At 55.7% G+C, this 24,113-nt stretch overlaps 4 protein-coding genes across 6 annotated transcripts; 3 read left to right on the forward strand and 1 right to left on the reverse strand.

The window, feature by feature from the left end:
* The first annotated feature begins 2,372 nt into the window (after positions 1-2,372).
* Positions 2,373-4,264, forward strand: CHCHD10 (coiled-coil-helix-coiled-coil-helix domain containing 10). Its single transcript, XM_045534151.1, has 4 exons — positions 2,373-2,516; positions 2,776-3,001; positions 3,814-3,964; positions 4,066-4,264. The coding sequence occupies exons 1-4, from the start codon at positions 2,476-2,478 to the stop codon at positions 4,083-4,085; spliced, it is 438 nt and encodes a 145-aa protein (XP_045390107.1). The 5' UTR covers positions 2,373-2,475; the 3' UTR covers positions 4,086-4,264.
* On the reverse strand, positions 4,250-6,964 carry C21H22orf15 (chromosome 21 C22orf15 homolog). 3 transcript variants are annotated; one of them, XM_045534149.1, is made up of 6 exons: positions 6,661-6,964; positions 5,932-6,018; positions 5,806-5,840; positions 5,391-5,465; positions 5,157-5,310; positions 4,250-4,766 (listed from the first exon to the last, which is right to left on the reverse strand). In XM_045534149.1, exons 1-6 carry the CDS (start codon positions 6,683-6,685, stop codon positions 4,510-4,512), a joined length of 633 nt encoding a protein of 210 aa, XP_045390105.1. In that variant the 5' UTR covers positions 6,686-6,964; the 3' UTR covers positions 4,250-4,509. The 3 variants fall into 3 exon arrangements, with proteins under 3 accessions (XP_045390105.1, XP_045390103.1, XP_045390106.1); XM_045534147.1 differs by having other exon boundaries at positions 5,707-5,840; XM_045534150.1 differs by having other exon boundaries at positions 4,677-4,766; positions 5,703-5,840.
* A 3,470-nt stretch (positions 6,965-10,434) lies between these two features.
* VPREB3 (V-set pre-B cell surrogate light chain 3) lies at positions 10,435-11,691 on the forward strand. The gene is made up of 2 exons (XM_045534242.1): positions 10,435-10,580; positions 11,268-11,691. The coding sequence occupies exons 1-2, from the start codon at positions 10,532-10,534 to the stop codon at positions 11,585-11,587; spliced, it is 369 nt and encodes a 122-aa protein (XP_045390198.1). The 5' UTR covers positions 10,435-10,531; the 3' UTR covers positions 11,588-11,691.
* Positions 11,692-13,840: 2,149 nt separating this feature from the next.
* Positions 13,841-19,132, forward strand: ZNF70 (zinc finger protein 70). Its single transcript, XM_045534185.1, has 2 exons — positions 13,841-13,982; positions 16,722-19,132. Exons 1-2 carry the CDS (start codon positions 13,929-13,931, stop codon positions 18,144-18,146), a joined length of 1,479 nt encoding a protein of 492 aa, XP_045390141.1. The 5' UTR covers positions 13,841-13,928; the 3' UTR covers positions 18,147-19,132.
* Positions 19,133-24,113: the final 4,981 nt, after the last annotated feature.

Below are 24,113 nucleotides of genomic sequence, written 5' to 3' on the forward strand. Positions count from 1 at the left end.
CTAGAGTGCAGTGGCATCATCATAGCTCACTGCAACCTCAAACTCCTGGGCTCAAGCGATCCTCCTGCCTCAGCCTCCCGAGTAGCTGAGACTACAGGCGTGTGTCATGACACCCAGCTAATTTTTCTATTTTTGATAGAGATGGGGTCTCACTCTTGTTCACGCTGGTCTCGAACTCCTAAGCTCAAGCGATCCTCCCACCTTGCCCTCCCAGAGCGCTAAGATTACAGGTGGGAGCCACCTCGCCTGGCCAGCAGTGATTTTTACTCCCTAGACTGCTGGCAATCTTTTTCTTTAAAGTGACTCATTTTTGGCCGGGCGCGGTGGCTCACGCCTGTAATCCTAGCTCTGGGAGGCCGAGGCGGGTGGATCGCTCGAGGTCAGGAGTTCGAGACCAGCCTGAGCAAGAGTGAGACCCCCGTCTCTACTAAAAATAGAAACAAATTATCTGGCCAACTAAAAATATATATACAAAAAAAAAAGATTAGCCGGGCATGGTGGCTCATGCCTGTAGTCCCAGCTACTCGGGAGGCTGAGGCAGTAGGATCACTTAAGCCCAGGAGTCTGAGGTTGCTGTGAGCTAGGCTGATGCCACGGCACTCACTCTAGCCCGGGCAACAAAGTGAGACTCTGTCTCAAAAAAAAAAAAAAATAAAAAAAATAAAGTGACTCATTTTTAAAAAGTAGTCACTTCAATGCCTGATTCAGCTTCATCTTACCAATACTGGCCAAGAAATCATGGGTTTGATGAGCTGTTTATACATTTTTCTGATACATATGAAAATACATAATTATCGCAATAAAAATATTCATTCGTGTAACACCTTAAATGGTCTTGGGTGCCTCCAGGGGTACACGGCCATGCCTTGTGGAACCTGCAGGCCACCAGCCATGGCAGCTGAAGTAACAACCACCCTCAGTGACGGTCCAGGGGTCACCATGACAAGCCAACAGTGCACCCAGCAAGGTGTGCTGGTCACAGAGGGCTTCCTGTAGGAAGAGGACCCTGATGAGCTAGAAGGATGGTTCAGTTTTGCAAATGGGAACAGGTAGGCAGGGACTGGACCGAGCTGCTGGACCAGGCCTGGCATGTCTTCAAGGAGAGAATGGCCCACCCTGCATACCCTCACCTCCCTGGGAGGCGAGAAGACTGAAGGTGGGTCAGCGGAGGGCCCTGCTTCCCAAGCCGGCTGAAAGGATTAAAGCGTGGTGAGAACACAGACTTGCACATGACTTTCACGGCCAGTATGCATGGCCGGGAACAGCTCCGCACACACATGACGGAGCCCCTCTCTCCTTGCTCCTTTGCCCTCCTCCTCACAGAGGGACCTCCTCTCCTCTCCCCGCCTAAGGACAGACGGCCCCCTTTCCCGGCTGCTTTTGCTCTTGGTGACTTCACCTTCCCCACAATCCCGGTGCCAGGCGGCCTCCCCGGGGCACACCGGACAGTGATGAGGGAGGGTCCCTCCCGGCCCCCATCTAGGGGTAATAATATGACCACTGCAAAGTCACCCAGAAAAGACCACAAAAACCTGGAGTCTCTGAAGCGAAGGGAAGTGTTCTAAATCCGTGCCCCCAGCCCCACCTTGGCCGGGTACCAAGGTGCTAAAATCCCGAGGCTGCAGGATTCAAACCTGAACTTGGTTTGACCCGAGCCGCGCAAACGCCTCTAGGCTCTCAGGTGCCTCCAGGCGCTCGGGTCACGGCCTTTGCGAGGCTGGAAAGTCGCGTAAACCCCGTCAGTGTCTGGCGCTGCACCCAGAGAGCCGGGCGAGGTGGGCGCCGGTGTCCGGTGGGGTTAAGGGTCTCGCGGGGTCCTCATCGCACACGCGCCGGCGCAGCCCTCGGCTGCCCGCGCCAGCCGCACTTTCTGGCCGGGAGAGTCCAAGGAGGGTGGGACGCCTCCTAGCGGGGTTCTGCGGACGGGTCGCTCCAGGCCCTCCCCAGGGACGCTAGTCCCCGCTCTAGTTCACCCGCGTCCCTGAGGCCACGGGGGGTCAGCAGACCCTGTCTGGTGCGAGCGAGCAGGGAGCGGAGCCCAGCCTGTCACCTCACTTCTCCTCTCCCCGCCGGGGCTCATGACAACCCCAAACTCCTCTCCCTGCACTCCTCGGTGGTGGAAGGACCGGGTCCTGTCGCCCTTGCCTAAGCCCCGAGCGCTTTGCAGCAGTGGCCTCTGTCCCCAGGGCCTGCACGGCTCCGGTCAGGCGCACGAAGGGCTCAAGGTCCTATTTCCGGCTGAGGCGGGCGCTGAGACCAGCGGTTTTTGGAAGAGCAGGGTCCGGGGGTCGGGGGAACGGTGGACTCGGGACTGGCTCGGGGGGAGCAACGCCTCCCGCGGGGGGCGTGTCTTGAGGCCCCGCCCAGGCCCCGCCTTCTCGCGCCCGCTGTGAGAAGCGCTGCAGCGTTTGTCCTCGCGACAGAAGCGCCGCTGCTGTCTCTGACTAAAGTCTGCCGCGTCCCACCGCCGCCGCCATGCCTCGGGGGAGCCGCAGCGTGGCCGCCCGGCCAGCCAGGTGTGATGGACACAAGGGCACCGTGGGGAGGGGGCTTGGAAGCGTGGGCAGTCCCCCAAGGGCGTCCGCAGAGTGACCTTGGCTGCTTCTGCGCCATCTTGGCGGGGGGAGGGGCGGCGTGCAATAACCGCGTGTCTAAGACCCGGGTCGCCCACCTCCCCGGGAACTGAGGGGGGTCGTTTCTAAGAGCTGCAGGCCCCTGGGGCCCCTGGTCTGAGGTCGGGCCGGGATTGACCTTGCTTCCTCCCGCCCCCCGCAGCCGCCCTCCCGCGCACTCTGCCCACCCGCCCGCTCACCCACCGCCCTCGGCTGCAGCCCCGGCCCCCGCCCCTTCGGGCCAGCCGGGCCTAATGGCTCAGATGGCGTCCACGGCTGCAGGGGTAGCCGTGGGCTCGGCCGTGGGACACGTCGTGGGCAGCGCCCTGACCGGAGCCTTCAGCGGGGGAAGCTCGGAGCCCGCCCCCGCCCAGCCTGCTGCCCAGCAGGTGAGCAGCGGGCCCAGGAGAAACTGAGGCGGGATTTTCTCAAGGCCACACAGGGCGCTGCCGAAGTGCCCAGTGAGAAGTGTCTGAGTGCATGCAGAATTGCTGCAAGCCCAGGACTTTGCCCAAAGAGGGTCCTATTCCTCAGTCTGCTAATGAGCTCACTGTCACTTAAAGGCACCTTCCCAGCCCTCCCTTGAGGCTAAGGTCCCTAGGTTCCCAGGGAGAAACACCAACCAGCCATTTAAAGATGGGAAAACTGGGGCCGGAGGGGCTCAGAGACCCACCTAAGGTCACCTAACCGTAGAGAACAGAGGGATGTTAAATTTCCTGAGCCACACTCAGATCCAGCACAGTGGCCCCTGGGCCCGAGGGCAAAGGGCAGCTTTCCCTGATGACCTCTCCCCCACTGGGGCCCCCACCAGCCCTAAGACAAATTAGGCTTAGAAGCTGGGTCGGGCCGGGGTCATGAGGATCAGTGTGGCTGAGCCAGGAAGGTGCTAGAACTCATGGGGGTGGGGCTCATACTCCCAGAGTACATGCCCAGTACTTTTCTTGAGCCTTCTCCCTCTCCTGCACCTGTGCAATGTGCCGATTATGAGGCAGCAGAGAAATGCTGTCTGTATCAGCTGCTGCTGGCTCACCTGTTTCACCGCTGGAGCAGCTGAGGCAGCCTGGCCCTGGGTCACTTGGCCTTCCTGGGACCCATGGGACACCCGAGCTGGGGTTGTGGGGAGGAGCAGGTGCGCCCCAGCTTAGGAACCCCATCTCTAGCAAACCTAAGCTGATGCTGTGGTCTCATGCTGTACCCCCAGGCCCCTGCCCACACTGCCCCCCAGCCCCTGCAGATGGGGGGGCCCTGCGCCTACGAGATCAAGCAGTTCTTGGAGTGCTCGACCACTCAGAGTGACCTGTCCCTGTGTGAGGGCTTCAGCGAGGTCCTGAAGCAGTGCAAATACAACCATGGTGAGCCAGCGGATCCTGGCCCTGGAGGGGTGGGGGAGGGGCGGACCCTCTTCTTGCACCTGCAAGCTGACCACAGGCCTGTGCTGCCCCTCCCTCCACAGGTCTGAGCTCCCTGCCCTGAAGAGGCCGATGCAGACTCGGGCGCCAGCCCTGCACCCACCCGCACCCCCTGACCGACAGCTGGACCACAATGCCAGATTGTACCCATGTAGCTGGGATTGGGAGTGAAGAGGGGGTTTCTCATCCCACAGATAACCCGAGACACAAATGTGCAATTAAAAGAGTTTATTTTAGACCACAGCCTGCTGTGTGCCCTGTCGCTGGTCCATCTCCCGGGAGCTCCCTGGCAGAGGAGGTGGGGTCAGGGGAGATGGATGGATGTCTCACTCAGGTGTAGAATGCTTCACCTTAATAGAATGCTTCACCTTAAGCGGGCGTCTAGGGTGGGGCATCCTGGGTGGGGTGGGAGGAGCCCTGCTGTAATCTGCACCATGGGTAGCCAAGGTCAGACTGCCCTGGGCAGTCCAAAGTGGGGTGGTGAGGCATTAGCTGGTGACCCCAAGGGCATCTGAGTCTGGGGGCTGGAATCCCGGGAGAAGCCTGTTGTCTCCCCTTCTCAGGGACGCCTGCCCCCTCCCACCCTTCTCGTCTCTGCCTCTGGATCCCTTTCTCTGCACCCACGTTTTAGGGGCCCCCAGCGGCCTCACGTCCTGTCTGTGACCTTGCCCCTCTTGCTGATGCAACTTCTCAGCAATTCCAGATTCTGCAAGAGGAATCCTGCTGGGCTGCTGTCTGTTTGCACCTGATGACACAAGGCAGAGGTCACGGTCAACCCCCTTGGGTCCCAGTCCAGCTTGGCCACTTGGCTATGGTGTGCCAGGTCCCTGGGCCTGTGGGAGCGGAGGAGCAGGCCCTCAAACCCAGTGCAGGCCGCTCTGTCACACACGGAGCTGCCACCTTTGTTGAGTTCATTCAGCAGCTGAGTACCTACGGTGTGCCAGGCCCTACTCCACGTCTCCAGGGCACTGAGGACATTCCTGCCCTTACACTCCAGGGGGTGGTGGGGACCCTAGATACAGTGTTTTCTATCTTGGGGGTCTGTGTGGGTAGAGTTGGCATTGAGTGTGTCTGTCCCCCAGGAAGGGGTCCCACTCTGGGTATGTCTCCCTGGGTGTCCGTATCTCCTCCGTACCTGGCTCCTGGCCCCAGCTAGCGAGTCCTGGACGGCAGGGCGCCCACCCTTCCGGGCCTTGAAGGGGGGCCTTGCTCCCGGTGGCCACGGCGTGTGCCCATGCGCCTCCTCCGGCCCTGGCCCCTTGGGAGGTCCGACAGCCAGCGCAGCTCCTCTGGAAGGCCCAGGAAGCCCTGCTGGTGGGGGCTGGGAAGAAGATGTGCCCTCCCCCCAGGGCTCTACCCTAACACTCACCTGCCAGCTCTGGACACTGGCCATCCAGGTTCTCCAGGAGGGACTCATAGCGGGTGGGGGCTCCGCCCTCTCCCCCTGTGGAGTGTGGAGAGAGGGTGAAGGACCCCTGAGTGCCTTATGGTCCTCACCTGGACCTGTCTGCCTCTCTAGGCCTGCTTGCTAGGCCAGGTTGGGGGCTGGGACAGAGCACTGGGTAGGCTCAGGTTGGGGCCAAGGTGGGGTGCTGGGCAAGGCCTTGGGTGGTCTGTGGTTTGCTGTGTCCCCCCTTCCATTCCGACATAGCCACAGGGGAGAATTTTGGGCCCTGCTTACTGACAATCTGCACAAGGACATAGGTCCCTCGCTCCTGCAGCAGGGAACTGGCCATGGACTCTGCTGGGGCAGCCCCCTCCTCCAGGCCCTCGTCCAGGCTCACCAGGTGCCCATCCTCAGACAGGAGAGCGATAGTTGCTGGGAGGATGTGGAGAGAGGCGGGCCAGGGTTGGCACACCTGCCTGGGGGCCCTTAGCCCCTCCTCCCCAGCCCCTCCCTGTCTCCTCACCATCTGGGGGGACCTTCCCCCTCTGCCTCAGGTGGGCGGTGAGGGTCACCAGGTTGCACCAGGGGTTCACCAGCTCCCAGCAGCCGGCTGTAGAGAAGGGGCAGAGGTGAGCGTGTGGAATCCCTTACTTCCCCCTCAATCTGGGGTCCTCTGCCTCTCCCTGCAATCGCTCCCCTTCCCAGAGCTGCGACTAGGGCTGCGGGGCTCGGAACGTGTCCCAGGCAAAACCGCTCTGGCAAGTTCCGCCTTCACTGCCTGCGAGACCCCTTCATCCATCGCCGGAACATGTCCGGCGCGCACCAGCCCAGAGTCCCGCACCGGCCCCGCCCTCGCACGTGGCAGCCCCGCCCCGCACATGGGGACCCTCCGGCGGGGAAACCGCAACGGTAGCTAGAGCTTCCAGCGTCTGCTGCTCGCGGAAGCCCGAGGACCACTGACTGAATGGGGAAGAAGTTGCGCGGCTTAAAAAGGTGCTCCACGGGTGGCGCGGCGGGTGCTCGCCGAGAGGAGCCCGCATGAGTTACGCGGGCAGGGCTCAGCCCGGGTTTAGAGGGATTCGCTCCAGGCTTTGCTTCCTCACAGAGCCCCCTCCCCAACGCCCCCGTCCCCGCCCCCATCTGCACCCCTCCTCCCTGCCATTGCCTCCCCACCCTCCCCCAGGGCAAGGGGAAGCGCCTTTGAGTGTGCCCATCCTCCCACCCGCCTGCTGGGACCGGGGACGCCACTCACCTCCGAACATCACCGTGATAAACATGGCGCAGGGGGCAGGAGACAGGTGTGGGGGGCTTTGATCCCCCAACCCCCGATTCCCCAATGAAGGCAGGGCCAGGAGCTGACACCTAAGCCGGGGCGGGGTCCCGTGGGGAGGTGTGTCGGTGTGACAGCGTGTGGCCCTCCGCTCGGCCGCCTCTGTAGTTTGGCTCCACCAGCCGGGACCAGGCCCTGCAGCTAGTCCAGGACCCCAGGCCTCCTCTTCCTCACGCCGCTCGCCGGGCCGGAGCTACTCCCCCCGCTCGCCGGCTGGTCTCCATGGCAGTGGGAGCCGCGGAGACATCTAGGCAGGAGACGCCTTCCTCCCCGTATCCGGGTAACGAACCTGGGCCGGCGGGCATTCCCCGAGGCGGGGTCTGGCCCAGCCCATCTTGGGGGCGCGAGCCTGGTCCAGGGGTGCCCTCGTGACTGCCCCGGAGACCGCGCGTCCTGCCAGTGAGAGACAGGACTGCTCGCTGAAAGGGGGTCCTCACCTCCCACGCAGGCTCCCCAGGACACAAGGCCCTTTCCCTGTGCTCCCTTCCCCACCCCCAGCCTCCTCTCTTCTGTCCTTGTTTCTTTTCTCACTAGTCAAGTTTATTGAGGTCTAACTTACATATAGTAAAATTCACCCTTTTTAGTGTTTTGACAAATCCCATGTAACCACCACCGTAGTCAGGATACACAGAACATTTCCATCACCCCCAAAATTCCACTGTGCCCCTTGGTCCCTGGCATCCACTGCCTTGCTTTCCCTCCTTGCCTCTTCCAGGATGCCATATACATGGAATCAGGGTGGAGCCTTTTGGGGCTGGCTTCTGTCACTCAGCATGATGCATTTGTGATTTATCCAGGTTGTCCCATGCCTTCTTCCTGCTGAGGAGTGTCCCTTTGGATGTACACAGTTTGTTGGTCCATTCATCTGCTGTTGTTCTGGGTTATTGCCAACTTTTGGAGATGATGAATAAAGCCAGTATAGACATTCGCCTGCAGGTTTTTGTGTGGAGTTTTCCGTTTCTATAGGCTGGTAAGTATCACAAAAGGGATTACCGGCTCCTAGGGTGTGTGTCTATTTAACTTCACAGGGAACTGCCAACGTGTATTCCAGCATGTCCTCACAGGGTCAAATTGTCCCTCTTTCTGTCTCCCAGATACATAGTAGGTCACAAGTTCCTCCTTGTTAGCTCTCACCACTAGCTGGTCCCCACTCGCCGGCCTTGCCAGGCCTTGCCATTGTTCCTGTCTCATACTCACTTGCCTCTCCCACTCTCTCCCCTCCCACCCTCCTCTCGGACTCTGTGTCTCACACTGTTTCCCTGCCTCGCCTCTATTTCTGTCTCCCACCCCCTCCCTGTGAGCCCACACCAGACCCCTGCAGCCAGGGTGCCAGATGGGTGCATAGAGCCACCACCACCCCCACCGCCATCATTTTGCTGGCTCCTTTTTCCCCAAGAAATGCTCCCTGTCCCAAGGTTTGGCTGTTTGTCCGGCCCTTTGCAGGCAGAGTTCTGGGCGGTGAGGTGGAAGGTCCTCCATGCAGCTCACCATCGTCACACTCTGCCCCTGGATAAGCACTTTCCTTTGGGCTGCCTCAATGTTCCCACCTGTAAAAGGAGGATACGAACGGTGACTCAGCGGGGTTGTGAGGATTAAACATGGTAACACTTTAAAAAGCTATTTCTGGGCTCAGCACCACGATGTAGCCAGTGCTCCAGTCAGTACTGTGGAAACAGGTGGCATTTCCTAAACTTGCTGAAACAGAGGGCACTTTCCTCCTGGGGCAGCACTGTATCTGGGGACGCATGTCCTGCAGAACACAGCTCAGGAGACTCCAGTCCCTAGAGCCTCAGCTCTGATGATAGTCACCATTCTGCTGTCCAAGGGGCTCTTCAGCGCCACCAAGGAGAGAGTCTTTTATCTTGAGTGTCATGGAGATGCCCTAAGTAGGTGTCAGGAATGTACATAGTGGGACCCTGGAGGGGCTTTATAATCTCCTCCTCCACGGGAGCCCTGGAGGCTGTGAGTTAACAAGAGTGCACTGTTTCAATTGGTATAGTAAGGCCAACGTCAGAATACAGAACAGATTGCCACTGAGAAGATAGTTTGTCACTCACAGTTCTCAAGAAGAGTGGACATGCCACGCCACAGCAGGTGTACTTCCAGGTAAGTACCAGGGTTGGTCCCAAGGCCAGGGGAGCCTTTATTGTGGTTTCCAAAGGAGTGAGCAAGGCTGGGTGGGCAGGTTTAGGATTGAATAATTTCAGCTGGGCTCTGGGGCATAGGGGCTGTCCCTAGTTGTCTTGTGCCTGGCCCTGGGAAGATTAGGTGAAGGGTGGGGGCCTGATAAAAGAGGTTTTTTTTACTATCTCCAGGGACTGCCTAACTCTGAGAGGGGCAGTCCCTCCATGGTCAGCAAGGCCCCAGATTACAAAGCATTAGAATGCAGAAAATAAAAGACACAGTCCACGCTCTGTGCCCCACACTGAGCAAATAGGTCCTATCTTTGTATCTTCACAGTCCTTGGGCTGGCACTATGTTTAATGACATTTTCCAGATGAGAAAACTGAGGCGCAGGGAGAGGGAGTAACTTGGCTGAAGTCATGCACTTAAAGCGTAGGAGCTGGGATTCAAACCCAAATTGAAAACCACCTCAGCTCCCCTCCTTCTGGCAAATTATTATTTTTTATTTTTAGAGACAAGGTCTTGCTCTGTCACCCAGGCTGGAGTGCAGTGGCATGATCATAGCTCACTGCAGCCTCAAACTCCTGGGCTCAAACAATCCTCCTGCCTCAGCCTCCCAAAGTGCTGGGATTATAGGTGTGAGCCACCACACCCAGCCGCCCTCTGGCAAATTAAAGGGACTGACAATGTCAAGTGCTGGTGAGCATGTGAAGTCATTGGAACTCTCTTACCTGCTGGGGGGATTGCAGACCGGTACAAACACATTGGGAACCGTGGCAGTCCCTACTGAAATTAAACATACACACTCGATGCTACCTGGCAGTTCCATCCTGGGTGTCTGCCCAGCAGAAACAGGAGCACAGTGCACTAAAGACATTGACGGGGATGTTCATAGCAGTTTTGTTTGCAATGGCCGACTGGAAAGCACCCAAACGTCTAATGACAGGAGAATGGATAAACTAATTGTGGTATAGTCACACAGTGGGTCACACACAGCTGCGGGAATGAATTCAATATTGCTGCACACACATTGATGACTCTTACATTGAACAAAAGAAGCAGGCCCAAAAGAGGACACTGTTATTCCATTTATAGTTGAAGTTCTAGACCAGACAAAACTAATCGAAGGTGACAGAATCAGAGTGATGGTTCCCTTGAGCGTGGAGGTCATTACTAACATTGGGGTAATGAAAGTGTTCTAAATCTTTTCTTTCTTTTTTTTAAGGGGCAAAGAATGGCACTCGGTGCCCCCATCATGGGTGCTGGTGGACCCCTGCTCCCCTAAAAATGTTCTGAATCTTGATCTGGGTGGAGGTTGGGGGGGGGAATGCGTGTGTGTGTGTGTGTGTGTGTATAATCATCAAGGTATATATTTTATGCACTTTACTGTATGCCAGTTGTACCTCAATAAAAAAGTAGCTTCCAACCCCCTGCTACAACTGAGCATGATTTCTGGGCTCCTGTTCTCGGAAGGCCTTGTGGGGCCAGGATCTGACATTTGGGCAGATAAGGCCTGGCCATTGGGCCCAGTCAAAGCCCCTCCCTCCTCAGTCCCTGGGCTGATTTGCATGCCCTGTTGTGGTCCAGTGGCCTCCCCAGCCCTGTGCCCCCAGGCACTCGGAGCACAGCCCAGCAGAACCGCTCCCAGCCTGCCTCCCTGCCTCTGGTCATGGCCTGCCTGTGCCTGGCCCTCCTTCTGATGGGGACCTTCATGGCAGGTGAATCCTCCCTGGGCCTGGCTCACCTGGGTGTGGGGTGGGTGACAGTACTGGCCCCAGAAGGCCCTTGCAAGGAAGCAAATTGATGGGGATGGTAGGGAGGGTCCTGGGAGGGGGACCGAGGTGGAGGAGAGACCCGGCTCCACACAGTTCTGCCCGTGACCTGGGGCAAGTCACTTTCCTATGTGGGCCTTGGTTTCCCCATTTATGAATGACCAGATCACCAGGGCCCCTTTGGATTCAGATTTTGGGGTCTCCTTAGTTCTTCACAAGGGAAGCTGGTGTGGGTTAGTCCCCACACCACAGGCCCTCCTAACCCCAAAAAGGCCCCTGGCAGGTGGTATGATGGTGGGGGGGTCTACAGAGAAAGGGCAGCAGGGGGACCCAGTGGCTGCCAGTGCCACTCTCTGAGCTCTGGGCCCTCAACTGAACATGGGTCCTTGGGGATGTGGCACTAACAGGGACTTGGGGGTTGCCAACTCCAAACCCCTCACTCACAGAGGGAAATGGAGGCCCAGAGAGGGCACTCTGAGTCACACAGAGCCAGGCCTCCTGCACCTCATCCAGTGCCAATCCCACAACACTGGGCTGTGACCCTCTGGGAGTGGGAGTTTGATCAAGCCTTCATAGGGCAGGGGTAGGAGGGCAGGGGCCCAGGCCAGGCCTGAGTGCATCTGTGTTTCTCAGTCTCCCAGCCAGCCCTGGCACAGCAGGATGCTCTGCTGGTCTTCCCAGGCCAAGTGGCTCAGCTGTCCTGCATGCTCAGCCCCCAGCACTCCATCAGGGACTATGGTGTATCCTGGTACCAGCAGCGGGCAGGCAGTGCCCCCCGCTATCTCCTCTACTATCACTCGGAAGAGGAGCACCACCGGGCCGATGACATCCCTGACCGATTCTCCGCAGCCAAGGACGTGGCCCACAATGCCTGTGTCCTGACCATCAGCCCCGTGCAGCCCGAGGATGACGCGGATTACTACTGCTCTGTTGGCTTTGGCCCTGCTTCCTAGGGGTGGGGTGTGAGACGAGTGCCTCCTGTCTGCCCCTGACCTTGGGCCCCTAAGTTTCTCTGAGCCTTGCTCTCTCCCCTGTAAAATGGGTTAATAACATTCAATGTGTCAACAGGAGCTACTGTGAGGGCCATGAGATCTGGCTGAACAAAGTGACTGTGGTTGGTCTGGGAGTGTGGGGGTGGAACACCTGGGGATTGTTGCCAAAGAGGAAGCACCTGAGACCCTTGGGGTGTGACCCAGCCTGCCCCCTGGCCCCCAGGAGGCTGAGACTTGTGGCCTGGCCTTCCTGTGACCTGAGGAGCTGGGGGGAGAGAAAAAGGAACCAGCCCTCGCCACCCCCAGCTCTGCATGGCTGGTTGTGGTCCAACAGTCATGGTTCTGGGATGGCTGGGCCCCATGGAGCTCAGGCTGCTGGCCTGAGGAGGGGCAGCCCCTGCCTACCCCTTGGAGTCTCTGCCCAAGGTCTACCGGCACTGCTGAGGCAGACAGGCCTGTGTGTGTGTGTGTAGCACGTGGGGGAGCGGTCCTCAGAGGCACCCAAGCAAGGGCCAGGGCTGAGGTGCTGAAGGCAGGTGGGCAGAGGGCTGGGGCAGAGTCCCTCTCCCCAGGGACAGTGTGTTCTACTGGCTTCCTGTGACTGAGCTGAGGTCTCCTGAGGGAGGCTCTCCCACGGGCTGGGCAGCTGCACCGGGCTGCGGGGCCAAGCGCCCGAGCACTGCGCGCAGGGTAATTCTCATCAGCAGCAGAGTCGAGCGTCTGGGAGTGGGGAACACATTCCTCTTCCCTCCCGGTTACCCTAAGAGGCGCCTGGTGTGGGGGGGTCGGCCCTCTCCTGCGCAGAGAGGACCCCCGGGGTCCTGAGAGAGTCCCACCGACACGTTCAGCCACCTCCTGCGCTTTCGCCTGGCCCCTTCCCCTCGTCTACGTCTCTGCACGGGTGGGGAGGGAGGGCAGGCAGGACCCCTGCTTGTGCCGGGAGACCGAGTCGACAGCCCGGGGAATCCTCTCCTCCTCTCGTGAAGGCCCCAGACGCCTCGGTGGCCTCTGGCTGGCACCCAGCCCCAGGGCAGGTGCAGCGAACGCCCGCAGCTCTAGGCCGGCCCGCCCCTCCGGGCCTCAGTTTCCTCCTGTGCGCTCGCGCCAACACCTGCGCAGCTCTGTACTCTTTGCGGCCAGGACGCGCTTTGGCGATGGCCGGAACCACCGTGCCGACCGGAGAGACTCCAGATCTGAGTCCTAGCGCCACAGGGCAGAACTGTTACGCGCGGAGACACCTGGCGCGGCGGGACCACCGAGACTGCTGGACCTCCGCGCGGCCTAGAGTGGTCCCGGAAGTGCCCGCGGGCCGGGGGCGGGGCTCCGGGCGCTCCGGCGGCCGCGGGCTCCGCGTCAGCAGCTGCCGCGGAGCGAGCGCGCGTCGGCCGGGTCGGCCGCGGGTTGGAGCGGCTCAGGTGCGGCCACGCCCCTCCCGCCTGCGGCCCCGCCCCGGCCCAGGTGAGCTGCCCCGCCCTGGCCCAGGTGAGTGGCCCCCGCCTGCCTGGGTGACCCGAGTCCGCCTGACCACCTGTCTCTCCTGTGGCCCCGGGTGTGGGTGTCCCCAGTCGGTGGGAAGCCTCTAGGGGCGTCGCGTTGCCGCCCGGGCAGCGCGAGCGGGTCCGTGGCCGCTCGTGGACCTCCAGCCTGGAGACACTTACTACACTGAGGGTTTGCCCGGTGCCCAGGCCCTGGGGGCTCCCTAGAGGGTGGGGTGACAGATGCAGGAGGACCTGGGGAAGGCCCCGAGAGAGGTGGGAAGCATGGGGTTTCAGACCTTTGGATTTTCGACCCAAAAACATTTAACACATTGTTGGGGACAGATAAAAGATTGCCAACTTTTTATCCAGAGTGGAGACTTAGGCATGTAGGGGCTACACGTAATGGGAATGGAAAATTCCTAAGGAGGGAACCTTGGAAATACCAGGGTTTTACAAGTGGGCAGAAGAGGAGTTGCAATCCACAGACACCAGGACAGAGGAATCAGAGGGCATGCAAATTGGGAAGAAAGCTTTCACAACCAAGGAAATAAAGCGAGAATGGGGTTGGGGGTGGAGATGGGGTCGGAATGGAGGTGGGGACTAACTCAAAGCTTTCAGGCACCCAGGTAGGCAATGTGGGTTAGTGAAGGGTGGGCCATATTGTCACATCTTCCAGTTTTTCGAGAGAAAATTTAGAAACCAACTGAATTTTAAATATTGGCAACTACGTAAAAGGAAAGGGAAAAGCCCAACTCTTTGAGAGCCAAACAAAACGTGTCTGTGGCAGGATCCCCAGGCTGGGCGGCCAATTTGCAATCTCTGAAATGAAGGATGTTGAGAAGGAGGTATTGGAGAGCGATGCCAGATGGGGTGGGAAGGTAAGGACCGGGAAGAGAGGGATTTGGCAATAAGGAGGTCATTGGATGCCAGAGCTGAGGTCCCAGCTGAAACTGGAAACTCGAAATTTATGGTATTGCCATACATAGTTGCATGATTTTTCTTGGCAACATTTAACATCTTAGGAGGAGTTGGCAGAGAGGTTGGGAGTTAGTGGTTTGTTGCAGCAGGACAGGAGGGTGAGGAATGTGATGCTGGTCAGATAGTTAAGTGACACTCAGAATTAGACCCACTAAGCCAGACGGAGAAGGGGTGGAACTAGAAGAGGAGAACCTGAGTAAAAATGGGGGTTGCTGCATTTTGATGTTCAAAAGCATAGGCCAAGTGAGAGAACTGGAAGGGTTGGAGATTATGAATTGCTGCAGAGGAGGGGGAGGGCGAGAGGTGCTGAAGTGATCAAAGAATTTTTGACACTACTTTAGTTCAGTGCTTTTTTTTGTTTGTTTTTTTGAGACAGAGTTTCTATCTGTTGCCCAGGCTGGAGTGCAGTGCCCTGATTATAGCTCACTGCAGCCTTGAACTCCTGGGCTCAAGCGATCCTCCTGCCTCAGCCCCCCAGGTAGCTGGGATTACAAGTGCACACCACCATGTCTGGCTAACTTTTCTATTTTTTGTAGACGGTGTCTTACTCTTCCTCAGGCTGGTCTCCAACCCCTGGCCTCAAGCGATCCTCTTGCCTCAGCCTCCCAAAGTGGTAGGATAATAGGCATGAGCCATCGTGCCCAGCCTGTGCTTTTTTCATACCTGGTCTTTCTGTTGGTTGGGGGAAAAAAATCATTTATTTATTTATTTTTTAAAAATTTTTTGTGGAGATGAGGGTCTCACTGTGTTGCTTGGGCTGGTCCCAAACTCCTGGCCTCAAGCAATCCTCCCACCTTGGCCTCCCTAAGTGCTGGGATTATAGGCATGAGCCACAGCACCTGGCCTGAAAAATCATTTAAAAAATCATTTCCAAATAGGAGTGAGTTCCATTGTGACTATTTTGATTAATTTAGTATTGTTTTTTGAGCTGGTTACTCGCTAAGCTTCAGCAGAAGGCTAATAGTACTTTTGTATAGAGTTGCCAGGATTAAATAAGATGCTGTGAAGAATATAGTAGCGCCTGGCACATAGTAGGTGCTCTGTAAATATGAGCTGTAACTACCATTGTCATGTCATCTGAGGACTTTGCCTTTATTTAGAGAAGTTTTTGAATGGAGCTCTGAGGGACCTTCTCAGGGGCCACCACAGTGGGGGCTGGGCTGAGTGGGGTGTTCTAGCCTTCTTCCTTGTCCCTGCTAAAACACCCCCTTCAAAAGGAGCAGCTCTGCTTTTGTCTGTGTAGTTTATTTACATCTCCTAGAGTTGGACAATTGATTTATTTGAATGAAGTGTTCTTTGGCAAAAAAAAAAAAAAGGTGACAATCAGTTCTAGCATACAAAGAAATGGCGTTTCCTCCATTTGATTATTTTTTCAACAACTCTGAACACTGGGATTGTGCTGTTGTTCTGGGGGCTGGAGATTCCACATGAAGGAGCACAGTGCCTGCCCTGGGGCAACTCGCAGGCTAAGGTGGGGAGGGCCGTGATGAGGTGCTGGGTGTACCTCTGGTTACCAGCAAGGCGTGTCTGAGATGGTCACAAGTCTGAGGGTACAGAGAAGAGGGGATATTTGAATGAATCCAGAAGGATGAGCAAGTGGCAGCCTGAGAACGGGGGAGGGACCTGTTAGGAAGAGACAGGAGCAGTGCACTCGAGTTAAGCTGGAAGGTTGGGAGAGAGTGGGGGACAGAGGCAGGAGATGGGCTGGAAGGGCCGGCGTGAAGGCCTTGTGAAGCAGTTGGGCCGTCTCAAGATCCTAAGGAGGGAAACACCATGATCAGGCTTGTGGTTTGGGTATTTGACTGTGGTGTCAGTATACAGCACGCACCAGAGGGAGGGGGGGAAACTGGAGGTCGGTGGCAAGTTAGGAGGTGAGTGTTGAAAGAATCTTGGGGGGGACTGAGGCCTGAGTTGCAGAGTGACAGTGAGGATAGAGAGGCAGAGACCCCTTCCGTGAAGCCTCAGGAAGTGGACAGGACTGGACAGGTGGGGAGCGCTCTGGCTTGGGCACCCAGCTGGATGGAGTGTGCTTGACCTAGTGTAGGAGGGAAGTGCTCTCTCTTTCCCCAAAATACTGCCCACTATGTGAGGTCATCCGGTAGCCCAAGCCTTGCCCCTTTCCCATAAGGGCTCTACTTCCCAGGCTGGAGTGCAGTGGTGTCATCACAGCTCACTGCAGCCTCAAACTCCTGGGCTCAGGTGATCCTCCTGATTCTGCCTCCTGAGTGGCTAAGATTACAGGTGTGCACCACTGAGCCCGGCTAATGTTTTTATTTTTTGGAGAGATGGGTACTGGCTATGTTGCCCAGTCTGGTCTCAAACTCCTGTCCTCAAGTGATCCTCCAAAAGCACTGGGATTCCCACTGCCTGTGTGAGCTCACTTTCCTGAATGTCTTCAGCGCTTAGAGTCCAGACACCATGATGTGACACTAATTGTGTCTGTCTGTCTGTCTGCCTGCCTTGCAGTTGTTTCTGGTGAATGAAACTGGTCTCTAACTCATTTGGGATCATCTCGAGGGCAAGACTGTGTCTCACCCTTACTCGGTTGTTCCCACCATAGATTCTAGCGCAGGAAGGCGGCACATAAGTAAGAGCTGCTTGATTTGCCGACTTAACAACATTTCTTGTTTTCTTTTCAGATTGTTAGAACAGTAAATACAGTCCAAAGAGGAACATTTCTGAAGAAATACAGTCATTGGAGCAATACAAGATTCACAATGGAGGTTCCTCCAGCAACCAAGTTTGGCGAGACCTTTGTGTTTGAGGACAGGTTAGAGCTGCAGCAAGAGCTTTTCCCTGGGGCGGACCTGGCGGACCCTTTTCTTCAGGAGAGAGGTTTGGAGCAGATGACTGTTATCTACAAAGAGATCCCTCTTGGGGGGCAAGACGAGGACCGTGATGATTATGAGGGGAATTTCAGTCTGTGCTCAAGCCCTGTTGAGCATCAGAGCGTCCTCCCAGGAACCAGAGCCCAGGACGATGAGCTGTTTGGCCAAACCTTCCTCCAGAAATCCGACCTCAGTGTGTGTCAGATAATCCACGGGGGAGGGGAGTCCAGTCCTCGCGATCGTGTGGAAGCGGCAGATGGGGGAGACTCGGGACCTACCGCGCCTCGCCGAACGCCACCGCCAGCCAAGCCCTACGCATGCCGCGAGTGCGGGAAGGCCTTCAGCCAGAGCTCGCACCTCCTCCGGCACCTGGTCATCCACACCGGGGAGAAGCCCTACGAGTGCTGCGAGTGCGGGAAGGCCTTCAGCCAGAGCTCACACCTCCTCAGACATCAGATCATCCACACCGGGGAGAAGCCCTACGAGTGCCGGGAGTGCGGGAAGGCCTTCCGCCAGAGCTCGGCGCTCACGCAGCACCAGAAGATCCACACGGGGAAGAGGCCCCACGAGTGCAGGGAGTGCGGGAAAGATTTCAGCCGGAGCTCCAGCCTCAGGAAACACGAGAGGATTCATACGGGAGAGAGACCGTATCAGTGTAAGGAATGCGGGAAATCCTTCAACCAGAGCTCAGGCCTGAGCCAGCACCGGAAAATCCACACCCTCAAGAAGCCTCACGAGTGCGATCTCTGTGGGAAAGCCTTCTGCCACAGGTCGCACCTCATCCGGCACCAGCGGATCCACACCGGGAAGAAGCCTTACAAATGTGACGAGTGCGGGAAGGCCTTCAGCCAGAGCTCCAACCTCATCGAGCACCGGAAGACCCACACGGGCGAGAAGCCCTACAAGTGCCACAAGTGCGGCAAGGCCTTCAGCCAGAGCTCCTCGCTCATCGAGCACCAGCGCATCCACACGGGCGAGAAGCCCTACGAGTGCTGTCAGTGCGGCAAGGCCTTCTGCCACAGCTCCGCGCTGATCCAGCACCAAAGGATCCACACCGGCAAGAAGCCCTACGCCTGCGAGTGCGGCAAAGCCTTCCGGCACAGGTCGGCCCTCATCGAGCACTACAAGACCCACACCAGGGAGAAGCCCTACGTGTGCAACCTGTGTGGCAAGTCCTTCAGGGGCAGCTCGCACCTGATCCGGCATCAGAAAATCCACGCTGGGGAGAAGCTGTAGAACAAGGAGCCTGCATCACAGCTTGGAAGCCTTTGCCGGCCGGATCCCGTGCCCATGTCGCTGGTTTGCTAAGACCCCAGCTACCTCCCTGATAACCGTGCCCAGTGGAGCCCCTCTGACCCAAGTGCTCCTGAAGGTCCCACTAGCAGGAAGGCCCCCCGGGTGGCACCCAGCCCAAAAGCTTTCCCGCACAGGAGGGAGGGCAGGGCGACGGGGCAGCCCGCCAGGACAGAGAGCTGCCTTTCAGTCCTCATTCTCCCACTTGATTCCCGAGCTCACGAGACTTCATTCTGCCCTCTTCGCTTTTCCCAGAATGCAGAGGAAGAACAAATGCCAAGACGGAGAAAGCTGAGTTAAACCCAGGACGATGTCAGGTTAACTCTCGAAATCAGGCTGCTGTCTGGCACTTTTAGAAGACAGAAACCACATTCACAGTCCACAGCGGCAGAAGAAAAATGAATTCCAAAACAGACACATCAGCGGCAAAATGGAAATTTCTGCCTGGGCTGGGCATGGGTGGAGACAACCCAACAGGTCAACAGAGCAAGGAGAGTCTGCAAGGATGGCCCTTGGGCTTGGGGGAGGGGGGTGAGCCCCTGGGTGTGGTCTCTGAGCCCGCTCCTTAGCGTGAGGACAGTCTCTGTCAGATGACTCTGTCACAGGAGGCTAGAGATGTGGTCCTTTGGCCAGAGGACGTCTGACTCAGCCTGGGCACTGGGCATTACTGCCTTCCAGGGATAACCCGTCCCCGAGCCTCAGTGCCCCCAAGACCACAGTGTGCCTTGGACATCAGCAGGGCCTGTTTCTGGCCTGGTCTGGCAGTGACACAGCCTCACCACCCACGTCAGGGTGGTTTGGTGGAGGAGCCCATGGTCCAATCACAAGCTCTGGGTTCAAGTCCCAGTTCCACCCCCTCCTACCTGCGTGACCTTGAGCAAGTCCCGTGACCTCCCCAGGCTCCATTTCCCTGCCTGTGAGGTGGGGGTGTTAGGACCTGGCCATATACCTCTGAGGTTGGGGTGAGGCTCCCATTCAGAACGAGGTCACGTGAGAAAGAGTCACAGGTGGCAGCTAAGGGTGGAAACCCATAATCACCGTTGCACCGTCCAGCATGGGCTTGTACACACCAGCTGAGGCCGTGTCCCACACCCGGACTCTTTCTCCCAGATGCCACCCGAGCCTCCTGCCTCAGCAGTGTCACTCTGCACTCCCCACACCCTCTCTGTCCTCCCTTCCTGCCAGCTGGAGCTCACCTGGGGGCTGTGTCAGCCGGACCGTTGCCTGCGCCCCCTTCCCTGGCCAATTCAGTCAGCTCCCCCAGAGGTGGGGCCCCACAGCGGTGTGTTTTAGAGCCCCCCAGGCGATTATAACTTCATAGCGTGCCTCTGGGCTGTGCGCCTCGTGCTGTGCTTTCGTGAAGCGCCCAACAGCTTCCGATGCCCACCCTGCTGGCTTTGGCTAAGCAGAGCTTGAAGGCCATTCCCTCTCAGTCCCCCTGTCCCCGGAGCCTCAGAAGTGGCCTAAGGCGGTGGTGGTCAGCTGTCCTGGCTGATTGGTAAGTGTTTGTCCCAGGCCACGGCGATCTCTTCAGTGCTGGCCCCCCTGCCACCCCGGGCTCCTCAGAGCTAGTGGAGGAAGAGACAGTCTGAAGTATTTCGAATTTCCAAAAGTTATGGCTGGAATCACATGAACGCATCATGGTAGCGCTAGTTATTACAGCTGATCAGGAGAAGCTCAACGTGGCGGTCATGTATAGTTTTGATGAATAAACGTGGGAAAGCGGTAGTTGTCACTTAGTGGGGCTTGGTAGGCCAGAGATCTCAAAATGCTGGGCCAGAGAGATCACGGTGGGAATTCTGGCCACTCCTGTGTCCAGCGCCTGTCTTTGCCACCTGTGTGTGTGAAACACTTAACCAGCAGTCCAGGGTCCCCTGGACCCCAGCACATGACCAGGGAACCCACTGGTTGGTGCCCTCAGCATTGTTTGCAGCTGGCCTGGCATTTGTCCGGAGTGAAGAGAATGCCAAGATGCAGCTGGGACGGCAGGTGGCACCAGGTAGGGGCCCCCAAAAGATCTACCTCCTCTTCACCCCTCCCCCCACGTCCCCGCCATCATCACCAGGCAAATGTCTGTTACCTGCCTTTGGTCTCGCTGCCCATCCCTCCTGCACATCCCAGCCAGACTGACTTTTAAAGCATCACTTTGCACAGGTCACCGCTCTCCTTAAAAACCAAACGTCAGGAGTTTTTCTGCACATAAACCTTCATTTCAGCCAACCTGGGTGACCCCCTGTGATTAAGCCACAAGGAGTTGAGGCCACCCCTGCTGGATGTCCTCCGCATTCACTCCCAGCCTCTCATAGTCCCCTTTATGCTGTTCTCACGTTTCAGAGCGTGCACTTTCTCCTCTTCCTCCCTCCCTCTCCTCTTCTTTGTGTGTAACACAGAGATTAAGACCCTCCTCCCCCAGGGTTAACAGATTCTCACATAAACATGGTAAGACCAGGTACTTTTCCTTTTTTGGAAGTATGGGCAAAGCCTAGTTCCTTCTGTTCAAATTCTTTCACTTTTTTATTATGTACTTTGTTTTGAGACAGGGTCTCGCTCTGTTGCCCAGGCTGGAGTGCAGTGGCATGATCATAACTCACTGCAGCCTCGAAGCCCTGGGCTCAAGTGATCCTCCTACCTCAGCCTCCTAAGTGGCTGGGACTACATGTGTACACCACCATGACTGGCTAATTTTTGAATTTTTTTTTTGTAGAGACAGGGTGTTACTGTGTTGCCCAGGCTGGTCTTGAACTCCTGGCCTCAAGCGATCCTCCCACCTCTGCCTCCCAAAGTTATTACATATTTTTAAAAATTCTCTCATTTTGTTTAGGTTCTCAAACAGTGTAGAGTTATGAGAGATCATCCCTGGTAATATTTTAATCAGTTATCTTTTTTTTTTTTTGAGACAGAGTCTCAGTCTGTTGCCCGGGCTAGAGTGCCGTGGCGTCAGCCTAGCTCACAGCAACCTCCAACTCCTGGGCTCGAGCAATCCTCCCGCCTCGGCCTCCCAGAGTACTAGGATTACAGGCGTGAGCCACCTAGCCCGGCCTAATCAGTCATCTTTTAATTGCATTGTTTGTTTTTGTTGTCTTACATTTCTTCCCTTCTGATGGCAGTGGTTTACTTAGATGCTGTTGAGTGTTATAAAACTCCAACTCTTGATTTTGTTTACTAATCTATTGTTTTGCCAAAGTATATGTATTCTCTGTTTTTGTTTTTTTTTTGGCTTAAGACTTTATAATTCTAAGATTATTTAGATATAGTTAATCATATTTTTAATATTTCTAGTAAATGTAGATACTTTGGTCTGTGTTTTTTTCCTCAAGTGACAGCTTTGTCTACACTCCGTAAGTTTTGACATGTGGTATTTTTTGTTATAGTATTAGGAATTTCCTTTTGGCCCAAGTGTTATTGTTTTAAATGTTTCTCAGTGATGAGTGCTTAGGTCATTGCTGCTTATTTCTTATTGTACTGTGTAGTCAACATTTCCAAGTGTCCATAGAATTTCTCTGGGCCTGAATATATTATCAATTTTTATAAAGTATTTGTGTACTCTCAAAAAATGTGTTTTTATTCCACCAGTTCTATTTAACTCAAGTTTTCTTGATTTTATTCAAACCTATACTTTGTCTGCCTTTTGTTTACTTGACAGTTCTTAGCCCAGGGTCTATGGTCTGTGAGTCCGAGTATGCAGGGGTTTTAGGGGTTTGGACCCCTAGGGCTCGAACCAAGCAGTGTGGATCTGTGCATGAATGAATTGTTCTGGGAGGGGGTCTGTTGCATTCATCATATTTTGAAAGGGTTTATCTTCAAAATGATCCCAACACAGTTAAGAAAACTCATTTACCTGATGTAATCATAGTCTGGTTTTGTGGGTTTTTTGTTTATATATTTCTATTTCACTTATAATTTCTATTTCTGTTTTATATATATTGTTGCTGTGTTAGTCATGCAGTTTTCACAAATCCTTTTTGAGAAATAGGGCATAAATTATCTATAAATAAGTATCATGTTGTTTGGGGCATATATATTTAACAGTGATATATTGAAAAACCGTGCCTTTTAGTACCCTCTTTGCCTCTTAATTCTTCCAGCTTAAACTTCTCTTTTCCAAATATCATGATTGAAGCCCCTTACTTTTATTGAATTTGCATTTGCATGATAGAGTTTAGCTCAGCAAAAAATTTTTTAAATTTGTGTATATATTTTGCTATATATCTGTAACTTATAAACAGCAAATTGTTGGATTTTGTTTTCTGACTCTTTCTGTAATTCTTTTTCTTGTTATGTAAGAAGCTCTCCTATCATTAATGTTATTGTTGAGCAAGGCATAATATATTTTCATCTTAATATTTTAATATATTTTAACTCATTTAACCCAAGAGGGCCATGCTTACCTCCTGCCACCATCTCTGTGACTTATTAACCATGTGGAGTGTCATTTCCGGGTAGACTGGAGGTCTGCCATGGGCCACCTGCTCCTCCCCATTGCTCCTCCCACCACATTTGGGTTCAGTGCTGGACTCTGGCCTGAGCCCACTCTTCAAGTGATGGCCCCTGGCATCAGTGTCCTCAGCTATGACATGGAGGAATGACGCTATCTCACAGCCGTGGGGGCTCAGAGGTGTAAGGAATGCAAACACGCTTAGCAAACTATTAGGTGCAGTTGATTATTACACTACTAGAATTTTGAAACATTTCTTTAATTTTCTGTTCTTACTCCTAAACTTCTCTCAACATAACCTAGAACATCATGTTTTCTTTACTTTTTAGAAAACATTGTCAGATGTAGGAAAGACCTAAACATCACGGGTCCGTCCCGTTCTCCCTGAGTGAACTTGTACAGTCATTTGAAGAGGAGAGAGCCCTGATCTTATCCCCCGTCCCCCTGTCTCCCTGCCTGTCCCTGGCCAGTCCCCTACATACTGAGCCCCCTTCCCCAGCAAGCCCTGCCAGCATCTCCCCCAGGAAGAGAAGGGAAGCACTGTCACAGCTACAAAGGCTTGAGAAGATGGTCACCGTGGCCACTCCTATTGCAGACGCAGAAATTGAGGCCAAGAGTGTGCCCAGGGTGTGCAGTCATTTACTGTGAGATCTACCCAGTGGCCTCGGGAAGAGCAGTTCTGAATGTTATGCCGGAGCACAGCCAGTTGCTCCCAGGACTTCTCAGAGGAGGCAGGTGGGTTCAATCACCACGGGCCAAGGTGGGAACCAAGTGGCCTTGGCCCACTCAGAGTTGCTTGGCTCTTGGGATGATGGACGTTGACCAACATCACACAGGTGGATATATTTGTCAGAACGCTGATGCATCGATTTACTGGGGTGGGGAAAGAGAAACCCTTTTCTTATGGGAAAACTACCCAATTTTCAGTATAACTCAGGAAACCAAGTCAGAAGTTTGCCTGATGAGTGTGGAACTGGGGCACAGGGTGGTGGAAGATCTTGACCTTCGATGCCGTGTGTGGGCCATCCCTCCCGCACCTCGAGGCCAAACGCTTGCCTGGTCGTCAGCATGCTGGTGAGGGGCGGGTGCTGGAGACCTGATGTGGGTGTCACTGCTCTCCCATGGCCTTGCATGGCTGTCTCTGCCTGGTGGGTCACCATCCTCGGGGTCCAGAGCGCCCTCTGGTGGTGGCCCACCTGCGACAGGCACTTGGGTATCTCCCCAAACCCAGCAAGGTCTGGTCAGCTTTCAATCCAAGCTTCCCTTTGGCACTGCCCTCAGCCAGCCTAGCTCTGCTTCCCCTAAAGACGGCCGGGAGCCCGTCTGCTTCTCCCTGCCGCACCTCACTTAGGTCTTCCAGCTCCTGGAACTCCAGCAGTGAGACAGAGGGCCACAGGTAGCCAAGCAGTGATGTGTCCCCTACTTAATCCTGATGCCGTCTCATCTCCCGGAAAAGAGGGGTGCGCCTTGTGTGC

Source organism: Lemur catta, chromosome 21 (assembly GCF_020740605.2).
Source record: "Lemur catta isolate mLemCat1 chromosome 21, mLemCat1.pri, whole genome shotgun sequence".
Taxonomy (NCBI): Eukaryota; Metazoa; Chordata; class Mammalia; order Primates; family Lemuridae; genus Lemur; species Lemur catta.